Here is a 19,903-nt window from a genome sequence, read left to right as displayed (position 1 = left end):
AAGACAACAAAGATGAAGTTAAATGTTGGCGGATAGACTGTGTAAAAATAAAAATATTTTCTATTAAATAAGTATATCAGGAATATACATATAAGCAAAACGAACTCAGCAAGAAGAAATTCAATAAATCTTATGGAACAGTAATTTCCAATATTGATACAGGAACTAGAAAGAAATTATTTAGGCAGATAGTGAGGGTAAGAGAGTCCTCGGTAAGGTTTCTTTTTAATAAAAAGCAGCTTCAGGCCAGGTGTGGTGGCTCACTCTTGTAATTCCACCACTTTGGGAGGCCAAGGCGGGTGGAACACCTGACGATAGGAGTTCGAGACCAGCCTGACCAACATGGTGAAATCCCTTCTCTATTGAAAATACAAAAATTAGCCAGGCATGTGGTGCACGCCTATAATCCCAGCTACTCGGGAGGCAGAGGCATGAGAATCGCTTGGGAGTCAGAGGTTGCAGTGAGCTGAGATCGTGCCTCTGCCCTCCAGCTTGGGCGACAGAGCAAGACTCCATTTCAAACAAACAACAACAAAAAAGCAGCCCCCACATCATTTCTTTTCTAACAAAAAGCAACCTGAAAAATCACGCTGCAAGCGTAGATAAACAAGCTAAAAGCTTGCATAGGTAAATGCCAGCAGCTCTGCCAATAGGAAAGGAATACCTGGAAACCAGGTATATTCAACATGGAGGTTCCCTCTTCCCTTTTCTTTGCCGCCATGTGTGCAGTAAAAAAGCAGGCAACATGGCACCAGCCAGGTAGAGACCCTATCTGCATAATACAAGATTATGCCTGCCACAGCATACTGTGTCTATAAATAAGTTAAAGGCAACCTAGGAGATCAGACATAGGTAAATGTATGAGTAACATGTGGTATACGGGTATGTATGAGAGAAATAACATACAGTGTCAGAGGCAATAAACAGCATGGAAGGAATAGCAGCGTAGACAAATTTCAAAAAAATAAAGTTGAATAAAGTAGTAAGAAACAGAATGCAATACCACTTATACTGAGAGGTGACAGCGTGCTGGCAGCCCTGGCAACCCTCTTTCGCTCTGGGCGCCTCCTCGGCCTCTGCGCCCACTCTGGCCACGCTTGAGGAGCCCTTCAGCCCACGGCTGCACTGTGGGAGCCACTTTCTGGGCTGGCCGAGGCCAGAGCCGGCTCCCTCAGCTTGCGGGGAGGTGTGGAGGGAGAGGCGCTGGCGGGAACCGGGGCTGTGCGCGGCGCTTGCGGGCCAGCGCGAGTTCCGGGTGGGCGGGGGCTCGGCGGGCCCTGCACTCGGAGCGGCCGGACCGCCCCGCAGCCCTCGGCAGTGAGGGGCTTAGCACTCGGGCCAGCAGCTGCGGAGGGTGCACCAGGTCCCCCAGCAGTGCCGGCCCACCGGCGCTGCGCTCGATTTCTCGCCGGGCCTCAGCTGCCTCCCCGCGGGTCAGGGCTCGGGACCTGCAGCCCGCCGTGCCTGAGCCTCCCCGACGCCATGGGCTCCTGCGCGGCCCAAGCCTCCCCACCAGCGCCGCCCCCTGCTCCGCGGCGCCCAGTCCCATCGACCGCCCAATGGCTGAGGAGTGCGGCCGCAGGGCACGGGACTGGCAGGCAGCTCCACCTGCAGCCCCAGTGTGGGATCCACTGGGTGAAGCCAGCTGGGCTCCTGAGTCTAGTGGGGACTTGGAGAATCTTTATGTCTAGCTAAGGGATTGTAAACACACCAATCAGCACCCTGTGTCTAGCTCGGGGTTTGTGGATGCACCAACTGGCACTCTGTATCTAGCTAGTCTGGTGGGGACTTGGAGAATCTTTATGTCTAGCTAAGGGATTGTGAATACACCAATCGGCTGTATTCAGAGTGAATACACTCTGTATCTAGCTGAAGGTTTGTAAATACACCAATCAGCACCCTGCGTCTAGCTCAAGGTTTGTAAATGCACCAATCTGTGCTCTGTGTCTAGCTAATCTATTGGGGACTTGCAGAACTTTTGTGTCTAGCTCAGGGATTGTAAATGCGCCAATCAGCACCCTGTCAAAACGGACCAATCAGCTCTCTGTAAAATGGACCAGTCAGCAGGATGTGGGTGGGGCCAGATGAGAGACTAAAAGCGGGGGCTGCCCAAGCCAGCAGTGGCAACCCGCTCCAGTCCCCTTCCATGCTGTGGAAAGTTTGTTCTTTTGCTCTTTGCAATAAATCTTGCTGCTACTCACTGTTTGGGTCCATACTGCCTTTATGAGTTGTAACACTCACTGCAAAGGTCTGTACTCCTGAAGCCAGCGAGACCACAAACCCCCCGGGGAAGAACAAACAACTCCAGACGTGCTGCCTTAAGAGCTGTAACACTCACCGCGAAGGTCTGCAGCTTCACTCCTGAAGCCAGCGAGACCACGAACCCACCAGAAGGAAGAAACTCTGAACACATCCAAACATCAGAAGGAACAAACTCCGGACACGCCACCTTTAAGAACTGTAACACTCACTGCGAGGGTCCACGGCTTCATTCTTGAAGTAAGTGAGACCAAGAACCCACTAATTCGGACACAATACCATTTAGAGCACACCCATATTAATAAAAACAAATTTTATGGAAGAATGTATTTGCAAACGGCCATCAACAATGTGGAATGTGGTTTGGAAGAGTGTTCATTGTCTGCATGTAAGTGGATGCCTGATGGAGATGGGAAGGGGGTGAATGATGCAATAATTAATGGGAAGAATCTCGAAATGAAATATAAAATAAGGGAGGTGCACTGTTAGAATAAGAGCCAGTCATGAACTAAGCAGTAATGCCAATTTAATTCTGTGGACTTGAAATCCAAGATCCCAAAGCAAAACAAAATAAAACTTGCAACATCAATTTCAACATCGGTTTTGTATCTCTATTTTAGTGATAGATTTTAAAAAATATTAGTATATCAATATATAAAATTTAGACCTGATATAATAAAAATACTTACGGATTTAAAGAAATTTTGGGAACCGGAAGAATAATACAAAGAATTATTAGAGATTAGTGTAGTGGTTCTGGGTTCACTTTTTCCTGTGTATACTTTTAGCTCATACGACACAAAGAAAAATCTTTAGCTCCGGAAGTGTTTCACATGAACTGTAAAACCTCGGTTATTAATTTACTATTTTATTGCCATTTGGTTTAACAACATGTAGAGAAATGCTTGTTCTTAAGACCTGAAATCCTGCAGCCTTACAAACTTACAAATCATTTGAACATCACAAAAAAGTTCAAATGATTAAGGCTAATATGTTCTATATTGCATTATTTTGACCTTTTTATCTAATTGCAAATCTTGTAATGACCCGCTGAGCATATTTACCTTTTGAATCAAGGAAGCAGCAAGAAGGAAACAGCTGGGTAAGTACTTATAGAAAGAGAAGGCAGAAAAATGAAGGAAAATGTTTCCCTTTCAGGTATATTCTTTCCAGTTGTCTTAATTACTATGCTCTTGCATTTATGGCTTTTATTAAGTTATTGCAATATTTAATTTTTCAAGCAATAACAATGAAAAATTATAGTATATTAATATATTCCTTAAAATAAGAGGTAAAAAGTGCGTTTTTTCTCATCTAGCGATATAGTGAAATATTTGTGAATAAAATGATACAATGTCTGGGATTTACTTTGAAATATAACGGGGGGATAGATGAGACCGTATTGCCAAAGTGATTGATGATAATTGTTGGTATTAAGTAATGCGCATATAGAGGTTCACTCTTCTCTTAGATCAACTTTTGCTTATGTTTAAAACTCTCCATTATAAAGAGTTTCTCTTAATAAAAGGATAAACTTAGGTTTTATGTGGTTTTAAAAATCATTTAGCTATAATCGACTTCTGAAATATTTATGAAATGAATAAAGCTCTTAGCATTGTATGGCTGGATCTATTTGTCAGAATGTAAGGTGCCAGTCCGACTAGGCCCACCATATTCAGGGCTGACATTTGTATTCCTTTTCCAAAACAATGGGCAGGTGTGAGTTGCTTTTCCTTATGTGAGGTAATCATTGGTAACTTTTCTTCCTCTCCAAGTTTGTGTATGGCAGATCTTGTCTACAGATGTTGCTTTTTCTCTCATCAAGCAATTGCACAATTAAACTGTCAAGTGTGAGTTGCTTCTTCTTATGTGAGGTAATCATTGGTACTTTTCTTCCTCCAAGTTTGTGTAGGGCAGATTTTGTCTACAGATGTTGCTTTTACTCTTATCAAGCAATTGCACAATTAAACTGTCAAATAGTAAGTATCTAATATAGTCCAATGACTTTGTGAAGGAAAAAGCTAATTTATAAAAGACAGCACAGAGAACAATTTTCCAAAGGAGATTAATGAGCAAAACTGGCTCATCTTATTGAAATGTTTAAACTAATGATTATGTACTTTTAGAGAGAGTTTTCTACATTAAAACACGAGTTGAAAATTGGTAACATTTATTGCCACATTTATTATGAAAGTTCATGATAACTTAAATATTTTGAATGGTGAATACTAAAATCTGAAAGAGAATGTCCATAGGCTGAGGAGAATAAATAACTCTGAAGGCCTCTGTCATTCAGGCTTTATATTGTGAGGATGTAACTTTTTGGCTTCTTTGTCCTGTCTTTTTTTAGAGAAGGGGAACTTCTGCAAAACATCTTCAGGGGGTTAATTTTCCTTTGGGTCATTTGGCTGACCCAAGCAGATTTTCAACTTAGCCTTCAACTTTCCCTTTTGGGGCTATGAGATTGAAAGTGAATATTTTCTGCAGAAAGCGCTCTGCTCATCTGTTAAGGGCAGTTTAAAAGTTTCATAAATGAAATTGAAATTTTTAAATATTTAAAGTCCTATCTCAATGAAAGGAAAACTGTTGAAAATTTGAATATTTTAACTTGTGTTTCAACTAGTGAAAAAAATGGAATGTTTCTCTACAGTCAATAAAAATATGGTGATTATCTTTAAGTTTTCTATCTTAGAAAACACAGAAAATGTATTCTTTAACTCAAAGAAAAAATACCACTTTTCATTTTGTGCATTAAATTTTGTAGAAAAATGAATATGCCAAATTCTTAGTAGTTTAGGAGCTATGATTTAGCAGAATAGTTTTCTAGTGATAAAATTAGAGATGAAAAGACACTTGAAACCTTTTCTTGCCATTAACATGCCTAAACTCTAGAGACATTGCGTATAGTGGTTAGGAATCTGGACTTTGCAACTTAAAAAATAAAAACTACCTGGGTTTGATTTCCAGATGCTCCATTTATAAACTGTGTGAAGTTAGGCAAATTAGTAACTTCCTCTACCCCCCCATGTGTAAAATGGTGATGATGAATCCATATTCAACACATATATAGGAAACATATGTACATTGTCATAAAGATACAATTGGACTATGCATACAATGCACATAAATAACTAGAACACATAAAATTTGCTCAATAAGAAGTAGTTATTTGCTCTGGGACAGCATTCACATTTAATTTAAAATATATAGTAATGAATATGTTTGGTACAATAATTGTTTGGAAAACAAGTTTTAGAAAATTATTTGCTTTATAGAAAAAGGCAAAAATGCAGCATTTAGCTACAAGGCTGAAGGATTCTGAAAGTTATCCTGAAATCAACTAAAATATACTCAGTTTTTTAAAACTATTTCCTTTGAGTTTTAACATGCATCTGGTTTGAATTAGCATTGGAAAACACTATTTTTTTTCCTAAATAAGGGCTTGATAATCTCCACATAACACTGACAATAATACCGTTTAATTTTTTACATAGTCACTTTTTCAAAACTTGCTCAAAATTTTCACTTGCTCAAAAATTTTACAAAAGGAAATACAAGCAGCAGTTTATACCTCGGCCTTAACCAATTGCTAATGTAATTATTTGACCAAAGAGTGGAACAGGTTCATCTTTCGTTCACCATTTTTGTATAGCTTTATGCAAGTGCAGGCCATTTTCCCTCGTTGCTTTAAATTCTTAATTATTAATATTCTCAGCAAGCATAGAATTAAATCAATTTTATTGTGTATCCAATGGAAAGCTTTTTCCGTCAATCAAATGTCAGTATTTTCTCCAAAAGCAGCATTCTTTTTCTTTTCTTTTTTTTTTTTTTTTGAGATGGAGTCTTGCTCTGTCACACCTTACAAGAGTTCAGTGGCACGATCTCGGCTCACTGCAACCTCCGCCTCCTGGGTTCAACTGATTCTCCTGCCACAGCCTCCTGAGTAGCTGGGATTACAGGCACTTGCCACCAAGCCCGGCTAATTTTTGTATTTTTAGTAGAGGTGGGGTTTCACCATCTTGGCCAGGCTAGTCTCGAACTCCTGACCTCGTGAACTGCCTGCCTTGGCCTCCCAAAGTGCTGGGATTACAGGCGTGAGCCACCATGCCCAGCTCAAAAGCTGCATTTCTTATCTAATAGAATCTTAATATTTTAATTTCACGGACCTTCCATTTTACTCCATAGAAGTATTGATTTAGAGATCAAAGTTAGAATTCAGCGACCTGAATTAGAGAGCAAAAGGAGCCCAAGCCTTGAAAAAGGCAAGAAGAACCCTCAAAATGCTCACGCATGACTCAGAGGAAAGAATAAGATTCTTGGGATGTTAAGAGTTTGACAACTCTAACCAGGCTCTGTGGTCTGCTTTTGCTTTCAAGCTGATCCCAATGGAGAGTTTAAGAGGTGCAGGTTCCGGAGACCAACTGTATGAAATAAATTCCAACTCTATCGCCAACTGTGTGACTTGAGCAAATTGCTTTTACAAAGGGAGAATACTGATTTCTAGCTCAAAGGATGATTCTGAGGATTGAATCAATTTGTTATAAAATGTGGAGGATAGTGCCTAGCACAAGGTAAAGACACAGTAAATATTAGCTGTTATATATATATTTTATATATATATATATATAGCTGGGACTACAGTCGCTTGCCACCACGCCTGGCTAATTTTATTATTATTTATTTATTTACTTACTTTTTTTTTTTTTTTTTTTTTTTTGAGATGGAGTCTCGCTCTGTCGCCGAGGCTGGAGTGCTGTGGCGCGATCTTGGCTCACCACAAGCTTCGCCTCCCAGGTTCACGCCATTCTGTTGCCTCAGCCTCCTGAGTAGCTGGGACTACAGGTGCCCGCCACCATGCCTGGCTAATTTTTTGTATTTTTTAGTAGAGATGGAGTTTCACTGTGTTAGCCAGGATGGTCTCAATCTCCCGACGTCATGATCCGCCCGCCTCGGCCTCCCAAAGTGCTGGAATTACAGGCGTGTGCCACCGTGCCTGGCCAGCTATTATTATCTCATAAACGCATATATACACAGGCTAAAGCAAGTGTATGTGTGTGTGCACGCGTGCACACATGTATGCAAGCATGTGTGTATACATGTATGTATATTTACACATAGGCCTGTAAGAATATACATATGTATAAGTATGCATACATATATATGCACCAAAATAGTGTGCCTTTTGGTTTTATCTTAAATTTTTTACTTGTCATGGACCAATTTTCAAGTAAGTATACATAGATTTATCTCATTTAAAAAAATTACTGTCTTCTATCACATTGTATAGATGTACCATTGTTACATTGGTGTACCTTTAGTTTTTCTTTCCAGGATTTTTGCTTTGCAGATAATACTTAAAGTTACAGGTTTCTATATATTACCTAGTATATGAGTATCATTCTTTCTGAAGAATAGATTCCTGGAAGTGAAAGTGATGGGTCAAATTATATTTATATTTTAAATTTTAATAGATTCTCCCAAAGTATTCCCCAAGTATATCATACTACTTCATACTCCTAAAAACAGTGTGTAAGACTTCATTTTTTCAGACTTTAGCCAGATAATGCTAACAGTTTAGTTATTGAAAATCCAGTGGGTACAAATTGTATTGCATTTGGCTTTAATTTGCATTTTCTTGCCGATAGTGAAGTTGAGCATATTTATACTTTCTGGCTGTTTACAGGTATTTTGTGACTTTTATGTTCATAGTATTTATATGTTGGTCTATTGTGTCTTTCATTTCTTTAATCATTGTGTATGTTAGAAATATTAACTCCTTGTCTCATATATGTTTTACAAATATTTTATCCTAATTTGTTGGTTGTATCTGGACTTTTTTCCTCTTTAAGTTGGACTTTCCACACTGAACTTAAAATATTCTCCCATAGTGCCTTCTAATACTTTTATAGCTTTATTTTTTCCCTTTAGATATTTAATCTACATATACCTATGCATATGATGGCTGAAAATATATAGTTTTATTTTCATCCACATGGGTGCTTGATTTTTTCATAGTAGAATAAGTATAAAATCCAAGCTAGAAATTGAGAAATGAATAGGATCTTACAAATTCCTTAGTCCATGGTTCCATTTCACTATTCAGATGACTAATTCCCACCAAAAGAAAACCCCAGAGTTTAAGGCAATTTGATTTGAATGTTAAAGTTTGCTGGCTCATCTGAAATTGCGTCATTTGGTCAGATCATCTCTTGCCATGACATTTCCTGCTGCATGGGTCTGCATTAATCAATTTGGCTTGTACTGTTTTCACGTTTAGCTTCCCCTTCTAGATATCTTTGGCCTTCCCTAAAATTATACCCCTTTACACCATTATTTCAAACAGATGGTAATGATTATTATTGCATCTTTTCTGTAAGATAATGTTTTGTTTTGTTTTTTCAAAATTCTGAGTTTCTGCCACTTCTGGTTTGGTTCAACTCTCTTCTGAAAATAACAAAGCTTAATATTCCATTAATAAATGGCTACCAGACAGGAAGATACTCATTTTTGTAGGCCAGGCTCAGGTAGGAAATATATATGAAATTTGATTTTTAAAATGTATGTATATTGGCACATTTGGGCAAAAGTTCTAAAGGGATAAGCCATGGTACAAGTTTTTATGTTTTATTTTTTATTCTTTTTAGACGGGGTCTCACTCTTGCCCAGACTGGAGTGCAGTGGTGTGATCACAGCCCACTGTGGCCTTGACTTCCCGGGCTCAGCTGACCCTCCTAACTCGCCTCCTGAGTACCTGGGACTACAGGCATGCATCACCACACCTGGCTAATTTTGTATTTTTAGTAGAGACAGGGTTTTGCCATGTTTCCCAGGCTGGTTTCAAACTTCTGGGCTCAAGTGATCTGCCCACCTCAGCCTTCCAAAGTGCTGGGATTACAGACATTGAGCCACCACACCTGGCCACAAGTTTGTTTTTGAGAGGAATTGTTTTAATTTTTGTCAGCATTATTTATTAGCATTTATTGTTGTTTCAGTTTTAGTTGCTGAAGTAACCATATTAGTTGAAGAAAATTTAGAAAATAAAAGGGTAAAGAAAAATTATGGGCTGGGTGCAGTGGCTCACGCCTGTAATCCCAGCACTTTGGAAGGCCGAGGCGCATGGATCATGAGGTCAGGAGATGGAGACCATCCTGGCTAACACGGTGAAATCCTGTCTCTACTAAAAACACAAAAAATTAGCTGGGCGTGGTGGCAGGTGCCTGTAGTCCCAGCTACTCGGCAGGCTGAGGCAGGAGAATGGCATGAACTCAGGAAGTGGAGCTTGCAGTGAGCCGAGATCACGCCACTGCACTCCAGCCTGGGCAACAGGGCAAGATTCTGTCTCAAAAAAAAAAGAAAAGAAAAATTATGTTCTGACATAATCACTTTAAATATTTTCATCTATATCTTTTTTAGTTTTATATATACATATGCAGTTTTTGAACAAAACTAATATCATAATGAACATATTTATTTTTTAAATTTACTTTTATGACTTAAAAGAGTAATTGAAAATTATGTGTTTAGCAGTAAAACCTGGAAAGACTGATGGCAGTTCAACTTACAGTTTGCTCTTGCCCTTTGAAGAGGATGTATCTCTTTCACTTGATTTTACTTTTTAAAACTTTTCTCAATTCTTAATAATTATGTTTTCTTCCTCACTTTTTGAGAATACTGGTGTCAAATTGCTAAAAAAAAAACACCACTTTGGAAAGAAACCAGAATATTTTCCTTCAACAGGAATCTGGGGTGAAATTAATAAATTATGTAAGTTCAAGTTATTGAGCAATTTTTCCCTGTGAGTGGACAAGTGTTTGAAAGAAATAAAGAATACTAGATCAATGCAGCAAGTGGATCTAAGAAAGTATGATGTACCATTATAGAATGTTTACCTGGCATTCAAGAAGATAATTCAAAGCTACTATAGCAATAACTAAAGGTAAATATGTGGTTTGAAAACAATGTTTAGATAGAAAAAAAGAGTATTAATTATCTAAACCTTCAAATAAAGGAGACAGAAAAAGAACCACAACATAGACAAAGAACAAAACATGAAATAAGAGAATAATAAAGATAATGCCACTAAAAGGAAATGGAAAACAGAGAGGTAATTTCCACAACTGAAAGTTATTTTTCAAAAAGATTAGTGGGCCAGACATGCATTTGAACAGATTGATCATTAGTAAGAATGTATATATAAACAAAACACAGAATGAAGTATTAGTAGATGAAATAACAAAAGATATAAAAGACATAATGAAACATCAAGTTGTGACTAGTATAATAATTTGATAATACATTAGAAAGCCAAATGAAATGGGCAAATGATTTAAAAATGTAAAGTGACAAAATTAGTAAAACATAAAAAAAACTTGAATAGGCTAATAGCCACTAAATATATTGAATTACTATTGAAAATGGTTTTTTATCTTAGGAAGTGCCAGAAAAAGAAAAGTCTACGGGCAATTCCTACTACATATTCATGCAACAGTATTAATCCCTATTTTATACAGGTTTAATCAAAAATAGGAAAAGAGAAAAAATGTCAAAGTATTGTTATGAGGCCACATTTTATTGCCCTTGGCCACATTTCCTCAAGAAGACTTTTACCTTTCAAAACCATTAAGCAAGGAGCTTTTTCTACTTCCATTCTATTTCAATTTCTATTTCCTTTTCATTTTAAAAGGCCTTCAGAATTGTATTTTTTATAATGAGAATAAGAATTAGTTCCCTCTGTTTTCCATCTATCAAATAAGAGCAATTTACAAGTCAAACCTACAAAATAGTACTGAGAGAACAAAAGTGCTGAATTTTATTCCACTACAAAAATTTTAATATTAGCACTTCTCTCCCTTAGTAATGTTTTAACTACTGATGACAGGTTTATAATTAGTCATAAAACATTTTAAAATAAATTCTTGCTATTCATTCTGGAAAACAGAAAAATCATTTATCTAGTGTAAAGAAAGAGTGGAAAAACCTTTGTTCATATGATGAATTTTTTTTTAGAGACGGGATCTCCCTCTGTCACCCAAGATGGAGTACAATGGTGCGATCATGACGCACTGCAGCCTTGAAACCCCTGGGTTCAAGCTATCCAGCCTCAGCCTCCCCAGTAGCTGGGACTACAGGTGTGTACCACTACACCTGGCTAATTTTTAAAGTTTTTTGTAGAGAAGGAGTCTTGCTGTGTTGCCCAGGGTGGTCTTGAACTGTACCCTCAAGTGATCCTCTTACCTTGGCCTCCAGAAGTGCTGAGATTATAGGTGTGAGCCACTGCACCTGGCCTGAATCCTTAATATTAATATATATATATTTCTGAGACAGAGTCTTGCTCTGTCACCCAGGCTGGAATGCAGTGGTGTGATCTCGGCTTACTGCAACCTCCGCCTGCCACATTCAAGCAGTTCGCCTGCCTCAGCTTCCCAAGTAGCTGGGACTACAGGCGTGTGCCACCATGCCCGTCTAATTTTTTTATATTTTTGGTAGAGACAGGGTTTCACCATGCTGGTCAGGCTGGTCTCGAACTTCTAACCTCATGATCCTCCCACCTCGGCTTCCTAATTTAATATTAATTTGTATAGCAATTTTATATAAATTAATATTTAATTTGTATACAAATTTAATTTGTGTAGCAAATGTTTAGTTATCTAATAGATGTGGGTTGGAAGAGCTTATGTTGAAGTAATCTCTGCGTATAGCATAGTGCTTACTAGCTCAGGCTTTGTAGTTAATAAGCCTGGATTTTATATCCAGGTCTTTACAAGCTGTGTGGCCTTTGGCAAGTTATGTAAACTCTCTTAGCCTCCCCATCTTTAAAATGGTAACATTATTTTAGAGAGTTTTTGTGAGAATTAAATTAGGTGATGAATATATGTAAGTTAAGAACAGCTGTCTCACAATAATCTTCATCTTAGTTATTATCTGTGCTATGATGTTTATTGTTAGAAGAGTGTGATTATAATGTAAAGAATCTTTAGCTAAAAAGTTTAAGCAATATAATATACCTGATTGACAAAAATGTCTTCAAAATAACTTTTTGAAAGACACATTTATTTTGCTAAACGAAATAATGCTGTAGAAAGATTCTACAGGTTTCTACTATCATCTAATGTCCTGGGATCCAATGAAAAAGACTAAAATTTGTGGTTGAAAAGATTTTTAAAGATCACCAAAACCTTGGAGATAAGGCCAATGAAGTACAGCATGACCTTTCAACATCAACCTGGGGAATTGGTTAATACGCCCATCCAATTAATATCAAATTATTTAGAGCTACACTGTCCAATATTTTAGCCATTGACTATATGTGGTTATTGAGCACTTGGAATGTGGCTAGTCAAAAGTGAGATGTGGTTTAAGTGCAAAATTTTGGAGTACAAATACAATTTCCATTTTTAATGCAATGAACAAAGAATCTTAGTAGAAAATCTACCCACCTCAGCCTCCCAAAGTGCTGGGATTATAGGCGTGCACCACTGTGCCTGGCTGAGAATATTCTTGATATATTGAGTTACATAATTTTTTTGTTAAAATTGTTTTCACTTTTTTTTTTTTTAACGTACCTGCTAGAGAATTTCAAATCACATAGTGGCTTAAATTATACTTCCATTTGATGGTGGTGGTTTAAAGGAATGCAGCTCTGTATGACTCACTGTTTACCATTAACTAAGGTCCTGACTCTGTAAAATTACATGTTACGTGGTAGATTTTATTCCAGTAGGAATGCAAATGATTTCTCTCTGGTAGAGAGGATAATTCCATCGGTTATGATTTTATTGTCCTGAAAGATAAGCAGCTTTGTAAATAACCTAGGAAGCCCATAAAAACATTTTTTAAACATGTGTACAAATATCTAGAACTTCAAAATGGCCTTTTATCCACCTTTCTTATTTTCTTGATTCCCTCATTGAAGAGTTATAAATCTTTGCTATGTGTTCAGGCTAGTGATTTAATAGATTTTTGTTTGTTTGTTTGTTTGTTTGTTTTGAGACAGAGTCTCACTCTGTTGCCCAGGCTGGAGTGCAGTGGCGTGATCTCGGCTCATTACAACCTCCGTCTCCCAGGTTCAAGCAATTCTCCTCCTCAGCCTCCTGAGTAGCTGGGATTAGAGGTGCAGGCCACTACGCCTGGCTGATTTTTGTATTTTTAAGTAGAGATGGGTTTCATCATGTCGGCCAGGCTGCTCTTGAATTCCTGACCTCAAGTGATCTGCCTGTCTCAGCCTCCCAAAATGCTGGGATGACAGGCGTGAGCCACCGTGCCCAGCTTAATAGATATTTTAGAAGGCTTAAAATATTTCATTTTCAACTAATAATATACATGAAAGTTATTGTCTGACTTTCCGAAAATTATATGCTTTGATGCAGGTAAGTCCTTATTATATTACAAATATATAATAACGTTAAATTAGCTTGGCTTTTACTGCCCTTCTTCTGTTAACTAACAGCATGATAATTTTCCTTAAATCCAGCTATGACATAATCTAGTATTGTTCTGAAAGTCACTTTGTAATCCAGAATTCACAAACTACACAAAGATAAATATAACCGGAAGTTTATAGATTGCTGTTATCTGTTGTTTGCAAGGATGTGAGCATAGATATCATAGTTTTATGTTAATGTAGGCTATTTATTTCATGCTGCTTTGAGCAGCTAATCATTAATGTTCTCAGCAAGCCTTAAAGTTAAGCTGGTATTTGTCTGGCTCTGATGAAAAGACATAGACTTACCAATAATTTAAGTGCAAGCATTTCCTTAAAAGTTTCATTTTTTACCTCATGTGGTGGTATTTCTACTTTAAGTTCAATGAACAAGAATCTTAAAATTTTAACATTCCTGACAGATGCAAAACAGTGGAAGTGCATATGACTCCACAGAGGTGTTAATTTATAAATAAAAGTTAGTGCTTACCTAGAAATCAAACTTGGTTCTCTTCAACTGCTAGTGGATGACTTTGATTTTTGTGGGCTCCCCAGAGTGGGAATCAATAACTAAATTATCTATATTTTATACAGCTCTCAGACTATTTGAGTGAAGTCATTCATTGAAAACTATTTATAAGCATCTACTGTACATCAGCTACTCTCCTTGGCACTGGGACACAACAGCAAACACATGACAAAATCCCTTCCTTCATGAGGTTTCTCTATTATTTGGAGAGGCCCAGTAATTGGAAAAGGGTAGTTGGAGATGAACACAGAGAAATAACCAGGACTACATAATGAAGGGCATTAGAAGAACTTTGGCTTAAGATGTAAAGACATTGGAGGGTTCTAAGCAGAAGAGTAATATGATAAAAATTGCATTAAAAAAAGTCAGACAAGTCTGCTGTTGTGTTGAGGATAGACTGAGGTGGGTGTTACCTCCAGTGGACATGTAGATCGGAGACTATTGTAATAATTAAAGCAAGAGATGATAGGGTTTGGACCGATGTATTTACTGGAGGCAGCAGAAACTTGTTGGGCTCATGATATAACAGCTTACAGGCTGTAAGATAAAAAATGAAAAAAAGGGTGTCTCCATTTTATTTTTATTTTTTGCCTTAGCAAGTATAAGAATGGAATTGCTATTAACTGAGATAAACAAGACTGTGCAGGAATTGGCAAATAATATCAGGGTTAAATTTTGGATCTGGTGAGTTTGAGAGAATGTCTAAAAAGAGATCACGGGGAGATGTCAAGTAAGTTGTCCTAGGTGAGCGTCTAAGAGTCTGGAGTTCAGAAGATATTTCAGTGCTGGGTATATATATTAGGAAGTCTTGGGTGTGAACATCTTATCGGTGACATTTAAACCAATAAGAATGAATGACATTAGGAGGCTGAGGTGGGAGAATCAAAGCCAGGAGTTTACAGTGGGCCATGACTTTGTCACTGCAGGAGTTTACCCTGGGCCATGACTGTGTCACTGCATTCCAGCCTGGGCAAGAAAGAGAGACTCTGTCTCTAAAAGAAAAAAAAAAAAAAGGAGGAGATTACCAAGAGAGTGTATATAGATAAGAAAGAGATCAGGCCTAGGACTAAGTCCTGGGGCATTTCAGCCTTTCTACTCGCATAACCTGAGTAAATTCAGGTTTTTGATTTATTTAATCCAGTATTTGCTGCATTTCTTTTTCTAAAGAGCACATTTCTTTTCAAGAATTACACATTAAAATTCCAGGGAACTTAAATTATGCAAAATATCCTTTGGGAAATGATTTAATTTCGTTGCCTCATCTTTCCGCTTAATGTTGCTTATGTCAACAGAGCTATTAAATACGTACTTGCCTTTATTTCAGTAGTTTTCATAGTGAAATTGGAAAGGTGATAGGATAATCCGTTCGATAAAACTGGCAATAGCATTAAATCCTACCCTCCCCTTTTATTAATTTTCAGTTATAATCATCAAATCTTGATCAGAAACAAAGAAGTTTCAAGTCATTTGTTTTCTTTCCCTCAAAATATTTAAACAAAAATTTAGAAAATTATTTTAACATGTTAAAAGACAGACCTTTCCTTCTAGTTGGAACTGTAAATTCTCCAAGCCTGGTGTTCTTTAAGAAGGACATTTAGTATTTCTCTTACTTGGAGATCTTCTCTCTTTTGATATACTTGAGTGTCTCAGAGAAGCTTCTTAAAGTGTACTAGAAAAAACTGAAAAATGAAGATTCAAATATTGATTTCAATATGCCATAAACATACTAAATAAATGTTGATTATTTCAACCTATGCCACCTTGTATATGTGAACACAAAGCTCATACATATACTCTTTTTCTTTTCTTTTTTTTTTTCAGAAATAAACACTATCACTAACCATCTGGCATCCTATGATTCCTGAAAATAAAATCTATTTCTAGGAACAATTTAAACCATAGAAGAACTTCACTGTGTCATGAATTAAACTTTCCTATTTTTTTGTCTTTGGATGACATCTTCTGGGAAAGTGCCCCATTTATATTTGAATGACTTCAATTCTGGTTGCTACCTTGTTCTCTATTTTTTAAAGTAAAAATATTTGATTTTTAACTATTACTTTCCCACACAGCATAACAGTCATCCTTTAGTAGAATATATGCTATATCCAGAGAATTCTTATTTCTATGCAGGATGCAAACAGATAAAATTTGCAATCTTTGGCCTTAGAGAAACATGGTGGTCAAAATTAGTAAGCATTATTGTTGTTTGTCTCACATTAGCTTTACCTGAGACTAGAGCATCTCTTCAACTTTGGACATTAACAGAAAGCACATTATCAGCATTTCCACTCATAGTTGCAAGATCTAACTTTCACAAACTAAATCAAAAGCCTGATGATTAGATTCTGATCCATGTGGTAACAAGGGAATTTCAAATTATGCAACTTTCATTTGTTGTTTTAGCACTTTCTCATGCCTCTGGGAGAGTGCAGATTTCTGTAGAATCCAGGAAGGTGCCAGAATTCATCAATGTTCTCACTGGGAAATGCATGGGAGATGAACATTCAGGCCAGAGTTCAGGAAGCCCTGTGCTGTTTTGGTCCATCAGCTATCTAAATGAACAAAAGAGAAATGTGTGAGCAGAATTCACTGAATCAGTTTCTATAAAGGGTGAGACTTACCTGAAAGGTCACTCCTGGGACCAGAAACTTGGCTGCAAATGCTAGATGTCATTTGCTTAATCCTCTTATTCACTACAGAAATAACTAAAACCAAGCTTATAAAGGCATGATAACAAAAAAGAATGGTTGAACATGACTACAACTATGATGCGGAAGTAGAACTATACTCTGTTGGCCAAACAGTCAAATTTATTTTTCGTACTTACCAGAAAGCATGCACATGCAACTGAGGGCAACAGTACAAGGTGTTCTGGAGTGCCATCTTGAATAAGTGATGTTAACATTAAATTCCCAGTGAAGACTTTAGTTTCCCAGCTTATAAAATTATAACAACAATAATAATAATTATAATGCCTGACTAAACACTGCATAGTCTGAAGACAATTGAGTGAGGTTATGCCTATGAAAATGATTGCACATTACTGAGTTTGATGTATAAATGCCAATTAAAAGCTGCAAAAATTAAGGACTTCTAAATACATCCTGTCTTACACAATTCAACTTTTCCTTCTGTATTAGCACCAGTAGGGTAGAATAGTGCAGGGAAGTGTTACAATGAGGCTTCCCACTTAGGTGAGGGGAGACAGGAGCTCCTTTAGAGAAGGACTATAAGTTTTTAAAGGATGTGGAAATGGGATGTGTTTCCTGTTGCCTTGAAACGGAGGAAAAGCCTCAAAGCTAAAACTAGGAGACAGGTTGGTTCCTTCAAACCAAATGAAGCCAACTTCCTGATTTCTTACACATGGACAAGAGTTTTCCTTTATATAAACTCCTATGTTCCATTGAAACCAACCCAATAATCCCATAGACTGTTCTTTCTGATACACATAGAAATTGACCTTTCTGGTCTTAAAGCTTAAAGCTTACATTTGTTTTATCTGAGTTCCTTCCTCAGGAAAGCACCTTCAGGCCTCTTAAAAAGGTATCCAAGAACTGAAACTCACCAGATCATGACATCCTAACAATGAGAAGCCTGGAGCCCTCATTCATCATGATTGCATCCTTGCCCCTCCCTAGTTCCTGTTTCTTACACATTGTTACATTTCTTTCTACAGAAGAATGTTATATAAACCCATAGGTTTAGTCAGTTAGAGAGATGGATTTGAGCCTGAGCTCTCATCTCCTTGACTGCAGCACCTGATTAAAGACTTCTTCCTTGGCAATACTCATTGTCTCAGTGATTGGCTTTCTGTGTGGTGAGCAGCAGGACCTAGACTAAACCCCTGGTGTTTTGGTAACACCATCAAGAAACTGCTAGAAGTTCTATCCCTATGGGGCTTTTTAAAAGGTAAATAGGCCAGACCACCTACTCTCACCCTCTCTTCTGTTCAGATTAAGGAATTAAGGAATAAATCAAACATCTGAAGGCTTTGTTTTTCCTTTTTTTTTTTTTTTTTTGAGACAAAGTCTCACTCTGTCACCCAGGCTGGAGTGCAGTGGTGGGATCTTGGTTCACTGCAAGCTCCGCCTCCCAGGTTCATGCCATCCTCCTGCCTCAGCCTCCCGAGTAGCTGGGACTACAGGTGCATGCCACCACGCCTGGCTAATTTTTTGTATTTTTAGTAGAGATGGGGTTTCACTGTGTTAGCCAGGATGGTCTTGACCTCCTGACCTCACGATCCGCCCGCCTTGGCCTCCCAAAGTGATGGGATTACAGGTGTGAGCCACTGTGCCCGGCCCTAAAGGCTTTGTCTTTTAAAGGAGGCATCATTACCCTTGGGGGAAAGCCCTGAGGAATACCCGTTTCTGATTTCTGTAAGAAAGGAAAAAATAAGGTAATCCCTGCAAAGCCAATTCATGAATGCTCAGGATTATCATTTATAAAGATTAAGGGTGCATATGGGTGAAGGAAGCCAGCAGGCTTGCTCTGGATGAATGCTTGCTGAGCTACAGAACTGCAGGGGCCACCTGTGGAGCCCTTTAGTACAAGGTGTTTGGGGAGCTCCTGGTAGAGGAGTGGTTTCATATATGTCCCCAAGAGGTTTTAAGGATGTGCATTTGATCATAGAGCATCCTGCCTATTTCTTATCTAGAAATGTAAAAATGGGTGGCTAACAATGTGAGGGAAAGGGGAAAGGAAAACGGGGGTCTTCTGTACTCAATCAATAAAATTGATGAGCTCCAGCCATCTTGTCAGTAATCCCACCAATGATAAGATGCCTCTTATCAGACCTGTAAGAGGTAGTGGGCTGAGGCAGGGACTTAGGGCAAGTTGCTGGACGTTGGTTCTCAGAGGACTGTGCCAAATGAGGCCTCTGTCTAGGACAGAGAATAATGCGCAAAAATGTCCTCCATAAGCAGTCACTATTTGAACATCAGCCACACAGAGGATGTCATGGCTGATTACAGTAGTCTCTGTTACCTGAGCTTTTTGCCCCTGTTTCTTCCATTTCTTCTCTGGACACCAACACCTTGGAGATAAAAGGCAGACCAAGAAGCAATGGAGTGTGATTGAGACAGGTGCAGAAAGAGAGAAACAAGAGAATGTTCTCTTTCCCAGATCCTGGAGCTACAGGGCAGGATTTTGTTGAAAACAGCAAACAAATTTTGAATTGGATGTGAGATTAGAATGTTAATTTAGAATGAATGAGGCTTTCTTTCTTTCTTTTTGAAATTTAAAACAATTACAAAGAATCTCCCAATTAAAAAAATTATTAAAGTTTTACATGTACATATAATAGTGCATAGATATTAAATAAATATTTCTATGGAGTATCACAAAGTGAATGCATCTATGTAACCAACATCAGGGTCAGAAAATACTACATTTCCGGGACCCAGAAGGTTATTGTACTCCTTTCCTTCAAACCAAAGGAAGCCAACTTCCTGATTTCTTACATGTGGACAAGAGTTTTCCTTTATATAAATGGAATAATAATGCAGTATATACAGATATGTGTATATATATACATTGTACATATATATAGAGCATCTGGCTTTTAAAAAACTCCTAGGTATGTTTGTGAGACCCATCCCTATTGCTTGCATATAGCAACATTTTGTTCATTTTTTTTGCTGTATAATCTATTGTGTAAATTACCATAAATGGATACTTTTATGTATACATTCTAT

The 19,903-nt window shown here is 37.9% G+C and overlaps 1 protein-coding gene across 3 annotated transcripts in view; it reads right to left on the bottom strand.

Annotated features, from left to right (window-relative positions):
• Positions 1–19,903, bottom strand: part of C6H7orf78 (chromosome 6 C7orf78 homolog) — a 78,418-nt gene that overhangs the window by 10,280 nt on the left and 48,235 nt on the right. The window contains exons 6-8 of one of the 3 annotated variants that reach the window (XM_063708389.1): positions 16,437–16,762; positions 15,744–15,886; positions 14,641–14,744 (exon numbers count right to left, since the gene is read on the bottom strand). In XM_063708389.1, the coding sequence (XP_063564459.1) occupies positions 16,759–16,762 (4 nt within the window). In that variant the 3' untranslated portion in view covers positions 14,641–14,744; positions 15,744–15,886; positions 16,437–16,758. Of the gene's footprint in view, positions 1–14,640; positions 14,745–15,610; positions 15,887–16,436; positions 16,763–19,903 lie in introns of those variants that run through there. The other 2 variants (XM_055392162.2, XM_063708388.1) reach the window with 2 other exon arrangements.

This window comes from Gorilla gorilla, chromosome 6 (assembly GCF_029281585.2).
Source record: "Gorilla gorilla gorilla isolate KB3781 chromosome 6, NHGRI_mGorGor1-v2.1_pri, whole genome shotgun sequence".
NCBI classification, from domain to species: domain Eukaryota; kingdom Metazoa; phylum Chordata; class Mammalia; order Primates; family Hominidae; genus Gorilla; species Gorilla gorilla.
This window is presented reverse-complemented; position numbering and strand designations above follow the sequence as displayed.